This window comes from Perissodus microlepis, chromosome 5, assembly GCF_051167445.1.
Source record: "Perissodus microlepis isolate ML-2025 ecotype Zambia chromosome 5, ASM5116744v1, whole genome shotgun sequence".
NCBI classification, from domain to species: Eukaryota; Metazoa; Chordata; class Actinopteri; order Cichliformes; family Cichlidae; genus Perissodus; species Perissodus microlepis.
In genome coordinates this window covers 24245307-24262161 of record NC_140465.1, presented here as the reverse complement: position 1 = coordinate 24262161, position 16855 = coordinate 24245307, and the positions used below count along the sequence as shown (strand labels likewise).

The 16855-nt window shown below is 37.6% G+C and overlaps 1 protein-coding gene across 3 annotated transcripts in view; it reads right to left on the bottom strand.

Annotated features, from left to right (window-relative positions):
• The window catches only part of mtss1 (MTSS I-BAR domain containing 1), a 62563-nt gene that overhangs the window by 41307 nt on the left and 4401 nt on the right, over positions 1-16855 (bottom strand). For all 3 annotated transcript variants that reach the window (XM_084929009.1, XM_084929010.1, XM_084929011.1), the window contains exons 2-3: positions 10051-10112; positions 5066-5139 (exon numbers count right to left, since the gene is read on the bottom strand). In XM_084929009.1, coding sequence (XP_084785135.1) covers positions 5066-5139; positions 10051-10112 — 136 coding nt within the window. The remainder of the gene's footprint in view (positions 1-5065; positions 5140-10050; positions 10113-16855) is intronic.

Genomic DNA, 16855 nt, shown 5'->3' with positions numbered 1-16855 from the left:
TGAAAAGCAAACAAAGTGCCTACACATAGACCCGCCAAACCAGTTCTGACATACATGTAGTCCCCTGCAGGCAATTCAAGGGGCTGAAAAGGAGAAAACAATTAAGGAATTTACAAGATGCCAGGACTTGCCAGTGTTAAAAGTGAATATGTGTAGGAGTGTGTGTTAAATGCATAAGAGAGGTCACTTTTGGCCCTGCTTAAAGTCAGCTGTTCCTTTTTCTTTTGTCTGGCTTTTCTCTCACACACTGGACAGCTGAGATGAGACTGCAGAGAATGAGGGGGATGAGGCAGCTGTCAAAACACTATGCAGATGCGCGCGCACGCACAACAGAGGAATGCGTCTCATCAACGCGCAGTGTGTGAAGGCTATATCAGCTTCACATTGAACTAAGTGCCAACAGATGGTAACCTTCCTACATCCACCGCTGTGCCAAACAACAACCAAGGTTTGATTACGGCACAAAGTATAATTAATGTTATTTTGGATAGTAATTATAATTTCATTTATTTAGCATGACTACTCATTAAATTAACACTTTCCTTTGGGAGACGTGACCATGCACAAAAGCATGAAAGGGTGCTTGGTCAATATAGTTAAAACAGGGGGTCCGACTTGGATGTTTAGTATGTCCCTTTTCTTGATGAACAAAATGTATTCTGTGTGCAAGTGAATTAAATACCATTTGTTTTAATTACACTTATGGTGACATTCCGAAAGCCCTTGAGGTGAGCTCCAAATTATTTTATATTTAGGAATTATAAGACATTTTAGAAGAAATTTAAATATAAATTTAAATATAGCCCATTTTAATTGAAAAACAAACATAAAATAGCAAAAAAAACAGGTGGATGATTTGATGAGGGATACACAGGAGTCTGGCACAAAGTTCAGAGCAAAGTATTGGATGTAAAGTCCATCTTAAAAGGGCAACAGCTGGTCCCTGCCTTCCCTCCTGACAACATATAGATTGGAAAACAACAGGAAAAGACATTCTTTGGAGATCTCCACAGCAGCCAAACAGAGGCTGATTGACTGCAAACAAGGCAACCTAGGGCTGTGCGATATGACCAAAATCTCATATCCCAATATAAGACATTTCTCATCCCGATAACGATATATTTCACACAATAGTGCATTTTCTGTAAATTCTGTGAAACTCGGGCAACCCGACTTGCGTGAAGTGTTTTCAGATGGGCGTCGTTTATCTGGAGTCGAGTGTTTTGACCGATGCATGAAAGTATATATTTATAAGTTGCAACAGCTGCCATTTTCTTTGTGAGTATTTATTACATGGCGTGCTGCAGGGAAAAGCCTGTTCTAACATTTGAGTCTAAGGTTTATTTTGAGCACCTGACCGCTCTTATTTGCTTCTCATCCATAAACTCTCTTTATACACTTTCACGCGATTCTGACGTGGGTGGTAGAAGAGGTTAGTCATGTTTGAGTCTGTGGTGTTGACCAGTTTGCGGCATAATTTGCATAGTACAGTTTTCTGGTCCATGTCAGACTTTTCATAACCAAACCATGTCAATGCTACAGAGGTAGCCCCTCGCTTAGGAATAAGGTCCTCAATTTCTTTTGACTGGTCCTTCTGTTTGGAGCTACCTGGCTCTGCCTCATCTTCACTGGCCATGCTGTTATTCTCTGTACCTGCATGGTGATCATCCAAACAATGAAAGAAAATATTGCCGTAAACAGTGTATTTTGCGACGCCACTAAACAAACGATAGCATGTAACATGAAACGATAGATGTTTTAATTTTGGCATCTAGTATATTTCGTTATATCGCACAGCCCTAAGGCAACCCAACCCTTAGTCATGTGGCACCAAATGCAGACTGGGTGATAGACCCTTACAGATTCAGAGACAACTATTATAGCTATAAACAGTAAAAACATTTCTACAGATTCACATTTTAAAACTTTTTACAAATTCTATTTCTTCTAGATAGATTTTGCTGAGTAATGTCCTTCTTCTAGGGCTGCATTAAACAGCACGTGATTTCAGGGTGCCGGCTAAGTTGATGAGCAGGTGACCATCTGCTTCTTACATCATACATCATTAGCAGTTTCCGAGTCCAGACACCTCTTCAGTTTCCAGACTCAAACAAACACTGCGGCATCGCTGACAGTTAGAAACTCTAAATTCTTTAGTCTTTAATGAAATAATAAACAAAACACAAGCTTTGTAGTGAAAATGAATATAAAATATATAATATATAAATATATAAAATAACTATGAATACCCTCCGATTATGTCATTTATATAATTGTTGCAAGTTCAGAAATACCAAGATACAGATTATACAAGGCAGAACAGACTTCTGATGTTGTACCAAACAGGTTCTGATTAACAATTCTCTCAACCTGAACTGAAACATTTTGTGCCTTGAATGAGTTGACAGGCTATATGAAGTCTTCTTGTAAACTAAAATTATGCTTCAACATTGCTCACTGGGGGATCAATGAATTGCACTATTTTCTAGGCCATAAGCCACCTGCAAAGGTCTTACAAAAAGAAAAAAAAATGAAAACCTACAGCATCCATGTTTACTAGCTTGCAATCAAGCCCCGACTTCTTGGCACACTGCAGTTTCTCTTGGCATGTTAGGGTCTACCACTGAATGACTGTAGTGTGACACTACTGGAAAAACTGAATATGCAAGTCAAGAGGAATGTATCTAAAACCTTCCACATTTTCACCACTCTACTAATCTGTATGCAAGTTTATCCTCTGTAATTCATGATGCTGTAATTTCGGTTTAAGTGACCGTTCTCCAACATCTACAAGTCAGACATGATACTAACGCTGGTATTGGTACTGGATCCATACCATCATGATAGGATTGATACTTTGCTTTTTTCCTCTAAGTACAGCATGTAGCCCACTGAATTGTGTTAAATAAATTATTTTTTAGGAAATGAAAAAAAATAGCTTAAACATGCACCAAAAAAAGATCTGAACGTTTTGAGTTGACTGTCTATTTTATTTAAATCCTATAGCACATTTAAGGAACAGAAGATGACCCAAAGTGCTTTATAAACAGGCACATTTACATTCCAGGTTTCAAAGAACCCCAATTTCAAAATACAGAAGCTGAATGTTTTGTTGTGTTAACTTATTAATGTGGAAATTGTAAATCGTAGTGATTTAGTGGTCGATTATGATTCATCCTATAAATCATTACACACTGCCCTTCCCTACATATGCTGCCTTTATAAGTTAAAAGTATTGGTATTGGCAATACTGGCTCTGTATTTTTTGGGGTATTGGATCGATACCAAAATCTGCAGTATTGCACACCAATACTAAACACAGCAACATAACCCTCCCACCAACAAGCATGTGGGAGGTGGAACACTAGTTACAACACTATTGGTAAGCATATTTGAATAATGTTTATTTGGAATTAATTTGTACAAGTAATTCCTTCTAGTAGCCTATCACACTTTATTTTATTTTATTTTTTAATTTAGACTGACAAAAAGTCCTGTAATCTGCTGCCAATTTAGAGAAAACACAAAAGTTTATTTATTCTGACTCATTCTTTTTTGAACAGATTTTGGAATTTCCAACAGACAAACGTCATTGATCGGTTATGGTGGCAATGACAGTTCTTACAAAGAAAATCAGTTTAAATAAACTAAAAAAAAAAAAAAATAGTAGGAGTTTCGTATATCGAAGATCAGAACTAGCCAAGAAAATTGTGTGTTGTTTTAAAAAGTTATTCAATTTCCCATCCTGTGAACCAAAGAAAAGCAAAAAACAACATTTGAGAAATTCCAACCATTAATCCAATCTTAATGGATTCAGAGTTGCTGAGGTCTGGAGCCTATGCCAGCTGGGTGAGTATATGAAAAACCGTAAACCTTATATGTTGGAGATTTTGATCGATTCAGAACGCAAAAATGGGATCAAATGACAACCCTTTTGTTCGTTCATTTATTTTTTTGCTACTTGGATTCAAGTAGCAGGAACTACAGTTTATCTGTGACCTATGAAGGAAACACGTGATGAGGCGGTTTACAAATTTTGTCTACAGATTGTATCCTAAAGGCTGTTAATCAATTCACTGTCAATCCTCTCACTTATACACACACATTTTCTTTAGCACTTCCTGATTCAATATTTCCAATAATAACCAGAACTATAAGAAATCATTTCAAAATCTTGGCTGAGACTAAACAGAGAATCCCACATTAAAATGTGTCATGGTCTTAACCATGACACAGAGCCAAATTTGCATTTCTTCTATACATTTTCAACAAAATTATTAGACTTCTCAGATGACAGTTACCTGAGGACATGCAAACCGAAAAGCACCCACAAGCTACAGTAGGATTTGAATTAGTGACTGCTTTTTGTTCAAGTTTTTGTTGAGTATGTCCAGCAGACTAATCACAGCCCTTAAAAATGTTTAATTAACTGTTCATTATTTATTAACATCAACAGCATAATCTTCATTAGTTGAAGTAAACAACAAATAGCATTAGATTAAACCTGATATGCAAAAAGCTTTTTCTGGTGAACTAGAGCACTTTATGGCATTTGCCTGATAGAACGCAATCGAAGGTCCTTTAACACACAAAATTAGCCATGTTGTCACTTAGCCCGACTTATGGTGAGGAGGTATACCCTGGACAGGTTGCCACTCAATCACTGGGCCATCATAGAAAGGCAGACAGAACGAGCAATGTACTGACAATTAGCTAGGGGCTTGTCCTGCCACATACCATCCTTTAGTAGCACAATGGTTAATGGTTTTTACTTGATATTCTATCCCACCCACATACTGTCCACGGAGAGTTAACAGCGCTAATTAGCTCCCTCATGATCTTACTATTTATAATAAAAAGAGAAACGGTGAAAGATCGCACTGTGAGGAGAAAGAAAGAGAGAAAACATTTATCTTGATTTGCTGTGAGTCGCTTAAAAACACAGAGCAAGATGATAACAACTGGGCCACAGACAGTAACGTGTCAACTGTGTGTGTGTGTGTGTGTGTGTGTGTGTGTGTGTGTGTGTGTGTGTGTGTGTGTGTGTGTGTGTGTGTATGGTTACCTCTGGTTCCAGTCGCCATGTCTGCCACCTTCTGAAAAGCATCCAGGAAGGCTCCGGTCACCACGATGGTCGTTCTGAAACAAACAACACGTGTTACCTGTCGTGCTGAATGTACACATAATATCATTCCATCATGCTATCATTTGTTCAGGTTTAGAAAGCAAAAGACGCCACTGCATTAACTCCTCCAAGAAAAGCCCAACACACAGTGTCATGGCAACATGCGTAGGTAGACGATCAACTGGTTGAAAGCACAAGCATGACATTGTAAAGAACCAACAACTCTTTAGATGGATTAAGTTAAATACCACACAAAAACCTTTTTAGATTTTTACTAGCTTTAGTAAATACGCTCTACTATCGCACTGATGAGGTGTCTTGCAGAGCTTATTTGTGCTCAGGGTCTCAATCAAGTTTCAAAGAGACACAGGCTCACAATTTAATGGGCATCGAAAGTGGAACTGTGGTCACGCTCAGACTCACTGAGGGACCACGAAGCCGCCAACGCAAACAAATTAGATGTGACGAGAAGGACAAAATCTTAAATGAGTTCACACTTGAGCAGTGTTTATCAGAGGTTCCCATTTCAGAGGGTGCACACTGGTATCAGGCATGGGTTATTTGATACAGAATCATAAACAAAGTGACTACAGCATACAGTATGTACCTTTGGGGTTTGGACAAACTGTTAAAATCTGCAACAGTGGGAATAAATAGGTCAGGTAATCAGACACATAAGTGCCACCATAAGAACTTTTTCTAAATCTGGAGGAAACACACACACGGACACCAAATCAGAAGATGCATCCTGAACAAGCCTCTGCACTACTCTTGGGGGGGGGGGAAAAAAAAACAAAAAAAACAAAAAACAGTATGTCTGGTGAAGATAAATGAGTCCAATCACCTGCAAAGGCCAGTGTTAGGAGTGCAACTGGAGACCTTGAGAGGCGCACATCAGCTACATCAATGGATCTTTTGTCTGTGTATGTGTGTCAATTACCAGTCAGGTCTATGCTTCTATAGCTGCGCAAGTGCATGTATGCGCACACACGCACGCACAGTCATTATCTCTGAAAACCAAACTAAGAAGATCATATGACACTCCTGTCTCTAGTTTGTGCATCTGACCTCAGTGGAAATTCTCTTTCATATTAAGACCAAAGAGTTCTTTCTCTTTCTCTCTCACACACACACACACACTTACTTAACAATGCAGTTCACAAACAGGATAGGCTGAAGACAACAATCCAATTTACAACTTTTTAGAAAATATGGAAGAATAAAAGTGTAAACATTAAAAAATAAATAGTCAAATGACTCAACAAATTAATGAACCAATTACAATTACAATAATAATAATAATAATAATAATAATAATAATAACTACAATAATAGTAAATGCTATACAAGCACTGCTCAGTGGTTATTTGATAAGCTGGAAATATAAAGCTCACATCTAAGTCCTATATGTGACATTATGTTTTTTCCTATTGTGAAACATGCTGCAAAACAAACTGAGACAGACTAATTTTGTTATTTAAAGATTGCATTAAACACTCTGCAGGTTAGTGCAGGATACAGGTTAGTGCGCTGTACTGTGATGGATTTAAAGTAAACAACAGTGTATTGGACTGGTGCACAGTGGCTGTGGTTTCATAGTCAGAGTTAGGTTACATCAAGTGTAGCAGAGATTGGTTTAATTTTAGTTGATGATGCTTAGATCCACTTAATGAATTCCATCTTCATACCAACTTTATACCATCTTGAAAAAATACAGCATGAACTGGAGTCATGTTTTCTTAACTGTCTGTGCTTAAGTGCCTTTAAATATATTTTATTATACCACACTGTTTAAATCGTATTTACCAATTTGCTGTGCCCATATGATTTTGCATGTTGTCCTATCAATGCACCAGCAGTAGACTTATAAAAGGTAGGAATAAATCTGGTGCATTAACCAGAGTACATGTTAATTGGTGCACACCGTCCATAATTATATATAATAACTGAACAGAAGTAACTAACAATAATTTCATTTAATAACTTTCCAAAAACACCTAATAACAGTCCCAGCATTGACAATAATGTGTTTTAGCACATAGACACACAGTCAGACTACAAGAAATATATAATATAATTAAACACACTCTTGAAGCTCTGTGTGTGCAAATATGTATTTGATCTTCTCCATCTAAATCCCTCACTGAATGAACACTCTGGTGGAGTGTGGAAAAGTTCTCTCTTTCTCTTATATTTTATATAACCACACTACAGACGGACAAGCGCTTGTTTTTATGCGTTGTGGTTAGCAACAACGACGGTAACAGCATCGCGTGTCCGCTTGTTTATGTTCCACATAAACCTTTCACAATAAAGCTCAAGATCCTGTTGAGACTTTTCAAAATAAACTGAATCACGTGAAAGAGCAGATTATTTACGGATGAGAAGTAAAAAAGAGCCGCCAGGTGCTAAAAATAAACCTTAGACTCAAACGTTAGAACAGGCTTTTCCCCGCAGCACGCTGTGTAATAAATACTCACAAAGAAAACGGCGGCCGTTACAACTTATGTCTAAAAATGTATAGTTTCATACATCGGTTAAAACAGCGGTCTCCAACCTTTTTTGCGACACGGACCGGTTTATGCCCGACAATATTTTCACGGACCGGCCTTTAATGTGTCGCGGATAAATACAACAAAATAAAACTAGTACCGGTACCGAAAAAAAGAAGATTTATTCATAACACACGTGAAAAGACCCAGGAAAACCGAGTTAACGATCAAAACGATAACAAAATAACGCTGAAAACCGTTAAAAACCCTGAAAACCATACATTTCACACCTGAGCCTCAACTCTCGCAGCCCGGTACCAAACGACTCACGGACTCCAGCTACATGACGGGCAGCTGGAAACACGTCCCGCAAGTCGAGCTGCCCGAGATTCACAGAATTTACAGAAAATGTTACATTTTTGTGATTTATATCGTTATCAGGACGATAGAATTCTTATATCGGGATATGAGATTTTGGTCATGTCGCACAGCCCTAATGACCAGAATATTTTATTATATATTTATGAAGTTCTACGAGATAAAAACCCAAGGGATCATGAAAAGCCTGGTAGTGTTGTTTTGCTGTAAAGTAAAACCTTGGTATTTCTCATAATCAAAGCCAAATATGAATAATAATAATGATAATAATGACATAAGATCAATAAGTGGTAGAGACAATCTTTTACATTATAAAACCCTGCAGTGGTTAGAGACTCTGACTGAGAACCTGTGTGGACGTAAAACAAACCGAGCATTGTGATCCATTTGTGACATTCTCATGTACACACCTTAACCTTACACTCTAAAAATCTCTTAGTCTCTTAATCTCTAAAAGCCCAAATCTCTTAGTGTTTCATCTGCGACCTAAAACTGATGTCACAACGACACAAGACAGGATGCGGTTGATCTGTCATCGTGGGCAAATATTTTCTATGGAAAAACGAACTGAAAAAACACGACTAAGTATTTGGCAACATGCCATCCAATTATAGTTCAGGGAAACTGACAATCTTCTGCTGAGTTGCAGGATGATCAACAAGATTTTCTGACTGATATAAGATATCAAACAGTCACATTCCTATTTTAAATAGGGATGGTCATGACCTTCATATATTTAAACTATGAAGTTATTAAAAAAATTCTGGTTCATTTAGCAATTTTTTCCCTTTTAAGACAAATAATTTCCCTTACCAATAGGGGTGGGCAGTAGAAACGGTAAACGGTAGAAACGATATGAATTTGGCCAACGGTAGAGATTTTGACTATACCGCTCTACCGCGAAAGCGCATGTTGATAGTGTCATCAAGCTGCGCCTGTTTTGGTCGAAAGCATCGCAGCAGCTGCAAGCAGTATCATCTGCAAATTATGCCGGGCGACAGTAATAGTGAAGAGAGGAAGCACGTTTTGGAATTTGAGGAAAGCCAAAAACTGCGCTTGAATGTTGAATTCTCTCGCAGCTGCTCTATTCCCATGTTGTTGCAGTATATTAATAACTAACCTCGTATTGTGGATGGATTATCTCAGTTGTTGTCCTGACTGAAGTTTGGTCCGTTTACAGCATCCTGCCATGCGATTGCATTTGACCCTCACATTAACTTTTATCGAGTGGAAAGAAGTTAGCGTTCATCCTCTAGCTTCACTGTTTATGTTATGCTAACATAGCTGTGTCACTAGCAATCACGTAGCACATCATTATATATTATATACCGAGGCTCCTGACTACGGAAGCCGTAATGCTCCGGCAATCCATCAAGCGGTGTGGCTTCGTAGTTTACCAAAGTGGTACTAAAACATTTTTGATAGATTTTTGAGCGCCGTGTTACACATAAAATCGGTTCAAGGTCAGTAAGCACAACCAGAATTCATACATAAGGCACACCGGATTATAAGGCGCACTTTCGATTTTCGAGAAAATTAAAGGATTTTAATTCCACCTTTACGGTGCAGAAAATACGGAAGAAAAAAATATATTGCGATATATATCGTTACTGCACATGCTTCAAATTATACCTCGATATGGATTTTAGGCCATATCGCCCAGCCCTACTTACCAACACCAAAAACAGTTTGCAAGTCACTATTAAACAACAAAAATATAACAAGAAAGTGTTAACTACTCCATGTTGGAGTAGTAGTGAGAGAATAAATAGAGGAGAAACATGCAAAACTGTTAAAACTAACATGTCACTGTGACACACTTATGACATGTTCAACAGCTTGTCTTTGATGATTTGATGAGTGGTTGAAAACAGTATCGTTGCGTGAAACGGCAATATCTGGTTTTATACAATAGGTCATGACCAAAAATTAGTGATACAGTTAGGAGACCTCATCTACAGGTTAATTTGCTCTACAGGTGAAAATGTTTCATGTTAATAATGAGCTGCTGATTTAAAAACACACACAAAAAAGGGATTCAAATGTGCCTCTTACCTGAGCTGCGACTGCAGTTTATTTCCTTTGGATACAAAGTCCTCCCATGTAGGATAACTGGCCTGCGGGGGGGAAATGAGAAGACAAATGAGGGCATTAAACCTCTATAACACAAGTCAGGATGCAACAAGATTCCTTAAGTCTAAAAGAGATGTTAACAATATTTCTTTCACAGCCATAATCCTGAAGGAGTTGTAGCCTTAACGAAGGGAGAAAGGGGCATTATTTAGGTATTAGTATTAAACCTGCCAGACATTTGTCTGCACAGGACTGGAATGTGCAGAAAACAAATCACACAAAACTGAACAGAGACGCGTAAAGCTGAAACATTTGACCTATTTGAATCCAACAGGAGCATTCAACATCAACACTTTGTGAAACAAAAACAGTGAAAAATTACAAACCTAAGGGGAGTTCATATTCCAACAAACTATGTTAAGAGAAAGAATGGCGCTACAGAAAATATGTTGTCAGTGCTTTAGCAGAGCATTACAGCTGCAGTATTAAATCCAGTGAGGATTAATGGACTCCACTTAAATGAATTTGGGATTGAATCAAAATGAAAATCAGGATGACAGAAAGAGAACAGAGGTCTGAAATGTACAAATGCGGGGGGGGCAGCATGAAGGTATTAAAGAAAGTAAAACGTTTAGGTCAAATGAGATGGAAAATCTAAAAATAAATACTGAATATAAGTGAAAGGTTTGACAAAAACCTTGTTTTCTATTTTGCTGGATAATTTATTGCCAGTTTTCAGTTAACTAATGACAGATTTAAGCAATAAATGCAGCTCTTAACTGAATCCTAGGGGATCTAACATTCACATATATTTAGAGTTCTTCAGATTTTCTCTAACATAACAAAAAAAAAAACAAAGCAATTATCAGCTGTTCGGCATGTTACTTTTTGCTTCTAGATGCGTGTTATGACAGGGGATGGGGATTCTGAGCCTGACAACTAATGAGCAGAAACACCCGAGTGGCACTAAACATGGGCAAACTAATGTTCTTATGCAGATGTCGCTGATTTGCCATGAAACTGCAGTTCACACTCTGAATCCATCATAATGTTCATGATGTCAGTTTTAACCTGCACTCAAAAAAAACAAACAAACACTGAAAACATGAGAAATTCAACTGATTAATCAATTAGTTGCCTAATCCCTAAAGCTTTAAATCTCCTTACCAATTTAACACACCTTAAGGGCTCAACAAAAACAAAAGATGGCATGAACACCAGGGATCTCAATGCAAAACCTACTTCACATGACGTCATCAGTGCACTAGCTGCTAGCTGGAAAGCCAACATATTAAAATACCAAAGTCAGAAAAATGTTAGTAGTTTGGAGACTTGTCATGGCTACTTTTTTTGTTTTGTACAAACCCCTGGCAAAAATCATGGGAGCACCAAATGTGCTTACTTGCAGCAAATAAACACATCCCACATAACAGGCAAAACTATTTTTTTGTGAAACATACTTCAAGCAAATCAAATTAGTTTAATTAATTGCATCTTTAAACATATATATCATAGTCTTTGGTCAACAGCCTGAACTGCTCGAGAAACTGACTTCTTTTTTGAAAGGAGTTGTATAATGCATTCCAGCTGTCTTTTTGAGGCCATGCTTACTTTCGATCAGCCAGGTCCAACAGCTTGTCAAGGTTTGCAAACATGCTCTGGTAACTGATTTACATATTCAGATTTATTCGAGTATTTGTTTTAGAAATGTGTTCATTTTCCCTCTACTCTGTCTGGAAAAAAATGTAAAACTAAAAATTTAACTGAATTTGCTTCAGGGATCTTTTACAAAGCCAGAATATTCAGCTATTAAAATAGTTGTGTGTCATATCTGTGATTTATTTACAATTTAACTTTTTGCATAATTTCTTAAAATTTTTAGTTTAATTTTTTTTGCAGTTTGTATATTTGTTTGTGACTTAAATAAGAAACTGTGTTAAAGTGTGGCAAACAAAAAAAATCTCCCTGTCGACTTCATTCTCTCTGTGTCATTGTCAGTACTTTTAGTTTAACACTTATTAGGAAGCTTTTATTGCATTTGCACTACCATAACATGTTGCAGTCAACTCCACTCACATCATTTCAGTTCAACCTTTTATATTTAACTTCCAAAGTTGGGAAAGTGATGTTTAAGTCGAACTTGATGTTGGTTGAGACACAAGAATAATTGCTCAGGCACTTCTTCAAAGTGAGTAAAACAGCTTTTAAATTTAACACTAGTATCACAGCAGGTCTCTGTAACAAAAAAGAAAAATAAAGAGACCATTGTTTTGGAGCTGGAAAAAAAATTAATTATTAACATATCTTGTTGGCATTTACCGTTGAGGGGTCAAAGCTACTTCTTTATCTACATTTTGTAAAAGCGGCTGAATGATTATGTAATGTAACGCTGGTTCATGCAGGCTCTGACCTTGGGTTATATCTGAAGGAACAGCTGCTGGTGCAGTGTCCTGGTTATTGAATTAAAACGCAGGAAAGCCCTGCTCGAACAGAGGTCCGATTCCACTTTCTCTCTCTTTATTTTCATGAACCCAGTCACCCTGTCTGTCCTCTGTCTCTGCTGGTCCACCAAGGAGAGGATAATACCGATTTAACCCCTAACACAACAACATTAGCCTCTTAGCTCTACACTGCTAAAGCCGTTAGCCAGCCCCCGCTTTACAGCTAGCCAAGTATGCACGCAGCATGGGGCTGACAGGTTTACTAGCTGCAGGGATTTAGCTGTGCATGATGAAATACTGCAGGTGGTGGGCAGAATGTCTCTGGTGAACATCTAACAGCGAGCCTGTGATGAATAGAAAATTACGAAAATTAAGAGAAAAGGAAAGACTACACTCCAAATCCATTTCTGACTTGTGGGTGGAGGAGTGATAGGATGAACTTGGAGTAAATTTGTACTGGGGTTTAAGAAAAAGCTTATATAGCTTAGGATAATTAAAGTTGACTTAATTTGAAAACTTATATATACTAACATATATAAGCGAGTAAGTTTTCAAATTAAGTCAACTTTAATTATCCTATCTCTATCAGCATTGGCATTAACACAGTACAGAGTTGATCTGTGGAGAAACAACTTGATATATTTATTTATATTAAAGTATAACAGCAGTAACCAGTTGGTTTAACAATGTTTTGATGCAGCTTTGATTAACCAGGGCTGTAGCACTGATGGGCAACCACACCCTTCCCTCTTTCAGTGATGGGAGGTTGGAAATGAACAAGGTACAAAGCAAGCAGATGTCAGCTGAGCAAAGCAGCACCGTTTCTGGAATACCTTAATGTCAAAAACAAGCAGTCGTATGTCGCCTTTGTCAAAGTAAAACGATATAACCACTTGACTGAAGTGCTGCCTAACCGTTTTCTCCATAGGCGTGGCATTGTGTGACACTCATTTCAGAGACATTTAAAACATTTTAAAACACTACAATTTTGTTAACAAATTGTTTTAAAATTAATGAAAGTTTTTAAGCAACAATATATATGGCCAATGTTTAAACATGTCCATTTGATTGTGCTCAGTTCTGATTGTTTTCTGAGGCTTTTCTGCTTTTATATTTTCCAAGTTTAATCAACTAATAAATTGATCATCAAGAACATCCCTAATATTTACCATAAGCTCTCCAGAAAAATGGCTCCAACTACCCTGTTGATTCCAGAGTAGTGCTGTGTAGTGCTGTGTCTCTCATTTTGGACATTTGTTTGAGGACATTTTCTCTAAATTGACCTCCTTAAATTTTAACTGAAGACCTATGCTCTACATTATTCAGATTTATTCCCAGTGACGATTCCCTCCACTGACTAGACAGAGTACAACAACACTGACTTGTAATAAGGCAGTAGTCCATTGCATGCTCTGGAGATACTCTGCAAATTTAGGACCAGCCTGGTCAGGCAGTCCAAAGCAATAGATTTTGAGTTTCACATGGCAAAATATTGAAAGAGAAACTTATAAATTATATTATTTGATAGTTAATTTAAGAAACTATACTAAATCTGTAGGAAACACTGAAATTGATGTGAAATTAATTTCTAACATCTAATAGCATGAGGTCTAACCTCTTGTGCCTGGGTATATGCATGTTTTGTACTGTATGGTTGTTGAATTGTGTTGCTGCAAATCTCTGATCATTTTTGGGTTCGCATATGCTTACCCAGGTTTATTAGCGTTCATATAAATTTAATCTGGTCAAACTGACATTTCTTTCCCATAGATTATGTTTCAAAGTAGAAATTATGACCAATGTGCTGAAGTCAAATCTAGTCTTTCTTTTATACTGCCTACAAATCTTGGTAATCCGTACTAATTAAACTTGGACTCCTTTTTAAAGTTGAGCAGACACTAAGCGTCATCCTGGACAAGAACGTCAAGCTACAAACCAAGAATGCGTACCATAAAAAGCACATCCCGCTGCTTGTATTTCAGTCTGTGCAGCTCTTGGAGGCCTCTTCTTGTTCCCCTGCCACCTCTCGGCTAAACCTAAAATTCTGCCTGGCTTTGTTGTGACTGCCAGGAATGTCACAGTCGGTTGCAGACAAAATATTCCAGCTCTGGTTCTGCAGCAGGCAGGGCTGAAGAGACCGCAGACAGCCAGAGTATCAGGGTCCACTGCAGCTTGATACTAAGAGGTTTCGAGAAGTGGTTGCTAAATTAGGGTCCCAGGACCCACAAGGGTCACTGATGATGTCCAGCGGGTTCCCCGAGACAGCTGCCGATGAAACAACTGTCTACTCTGATCTGGCTGGACAGCTATTTTTACATTTTAACTCTACTACATTTCTGGAGTGTTAGTAGAAAATGCAAATGGAAATGTTAGTGGTATTTACTGTTACTCCAAAATGCCATTTGGGTCTTTTTTCAGTTTAAATCCAAATCAGAAATTGTCCATTTCTAAAACATCAAAAGAGATGCACCTATTGAAGCTCCCAAAACTTTTCCAAGAGTGGCAAATTTAATTAAACAAAATGGTAACTCTTTACACTGCTGTTGTTAAGCACATGGGAATATCACAGCGTAGAAATATGAGCCATCTGTGTGAAAGAGCCTTGATTTGGAAGCTTTCTGGTTTCCATTCGTAGTCCACTTTCAGTCCAAATTGAAATGAATTACGTGGAAAACAAGGGGAACTGCATTTGACGAAATATAACATGGAAACAATAGCCCTTTGTATGCTGATTTAGCTTTTAATTAGCTTTTTACATTTATCTATCTGCTTACAAAACCAATGAGCAACATCTGGAACAGGAAATCAAGTACTGGGTAGCTGTTGTTTGCTATGTGTTTACATTTTCTTTCCTGATTTCACCAGATGTCCTGAAATATTGACTGTTTCCCCTCACATACAAATTCAGCAGATTAGCCAAAAGATTTCTTGATTGGTCAACTGGTAATGGGTATCTACAGTAAAAAAAAAAAAAAAAAAAAAAAAAACCTCTGATAGTTAAAACTCAAGGTACTCTTAGTAAATGTTTGTGTTTATATAAGAATCTATTTTTATATATGAATAAATATTTTGTCTACAATTTTTTTAAAGAAAATCCTAAATAAATTATTGACCTGGTTGCAGGGCTTGAATTTCAGTTCTGAATTGCGGGTATTGTAAACAATATCAACATACCTGCAAATCTAGCAGGTACAACAACTGGCAATAAGTGCTGCAGAGGTAGACTAAAAATCTCCCTTAGATGTGAATGAAACTCTTGCCAATGTATACAGATAGAATAGAAAAGAACAGAACAGAAATATCCTTTACTGTTCCTCATTGGGATAATTCAGGTGTTCCAGCAGAAAAGTGGCAGACAGATGGAGCAGGTTCAAACCTGCAAACTCCAAGCTATTCAGTTAGCTAAAATGCAAATTAACCAATGAGGAAACACCTCAGCAAAAAACGACTGACTCTGGAACGATTAGTTCAAACGTAAGTCCCACTGAAGCAAACGTTTACGATGTGAATCCTCAAGAACATTATATAGGTAACGCCAAGGTGAACCATTAGTCCAAACATACAATTCTTGGTTAAGTGGCTTATAATATGTTTATGTAAATACTGTTTAAAAAAGCTGTTCAACTTGTAACCATTGCTGAGGTGGTGACGTGATGGGACAGAGGAGATCAAGAGAAAAAGAAAAAAAAAAGAAGAAAAACAAAGACAGAAAAAAGGATGAGAAAGCACAGTCTAAGATAAGAATAGGGCATACTGTACTTCCAATCGGTAGTATCCCTCCCCTATAGTCTATAAATAAGATTAAAGGAAACATTTAAAGGGGAATTCCCCCAATGTTGAAACCTAAATTTAATCCCTGAGTTGTTTTAAAATCAGTGTTAGGTTTGGTGTCTGATAATTACTATACATCTTCACTTCTTTTAATCAAACAGCTTTTATACCTGCTTGAAGCTCTGCCCAAAGAGTGGAAACTGTACGTAACCCCCACTGGCACTGACACAGTAAACTCTATTCACACAGCCTAAGCTCTCCTTGTAGAGAACACACACATACATGCATACATACATGCATGCATACATACATGCATGCATACATACATGCATGCATACATACATGCATGCATACATGCATGCATACATGCATACATACATACATAGACAGACACACAAACACACACTGTTATCCTATCTGCTTAGTCAACCGGGCAGCATTAATAGGTATAGAATTACCTCGGTGTGTGTAGTCACCTTCCATTAGCATCTAATCCTACCACGGTAATCCTGACTTGCTCTACTGACCAACACAAAGAAATGATGCAGCGAGAGAGAGGAGAGATAGGCGTGACA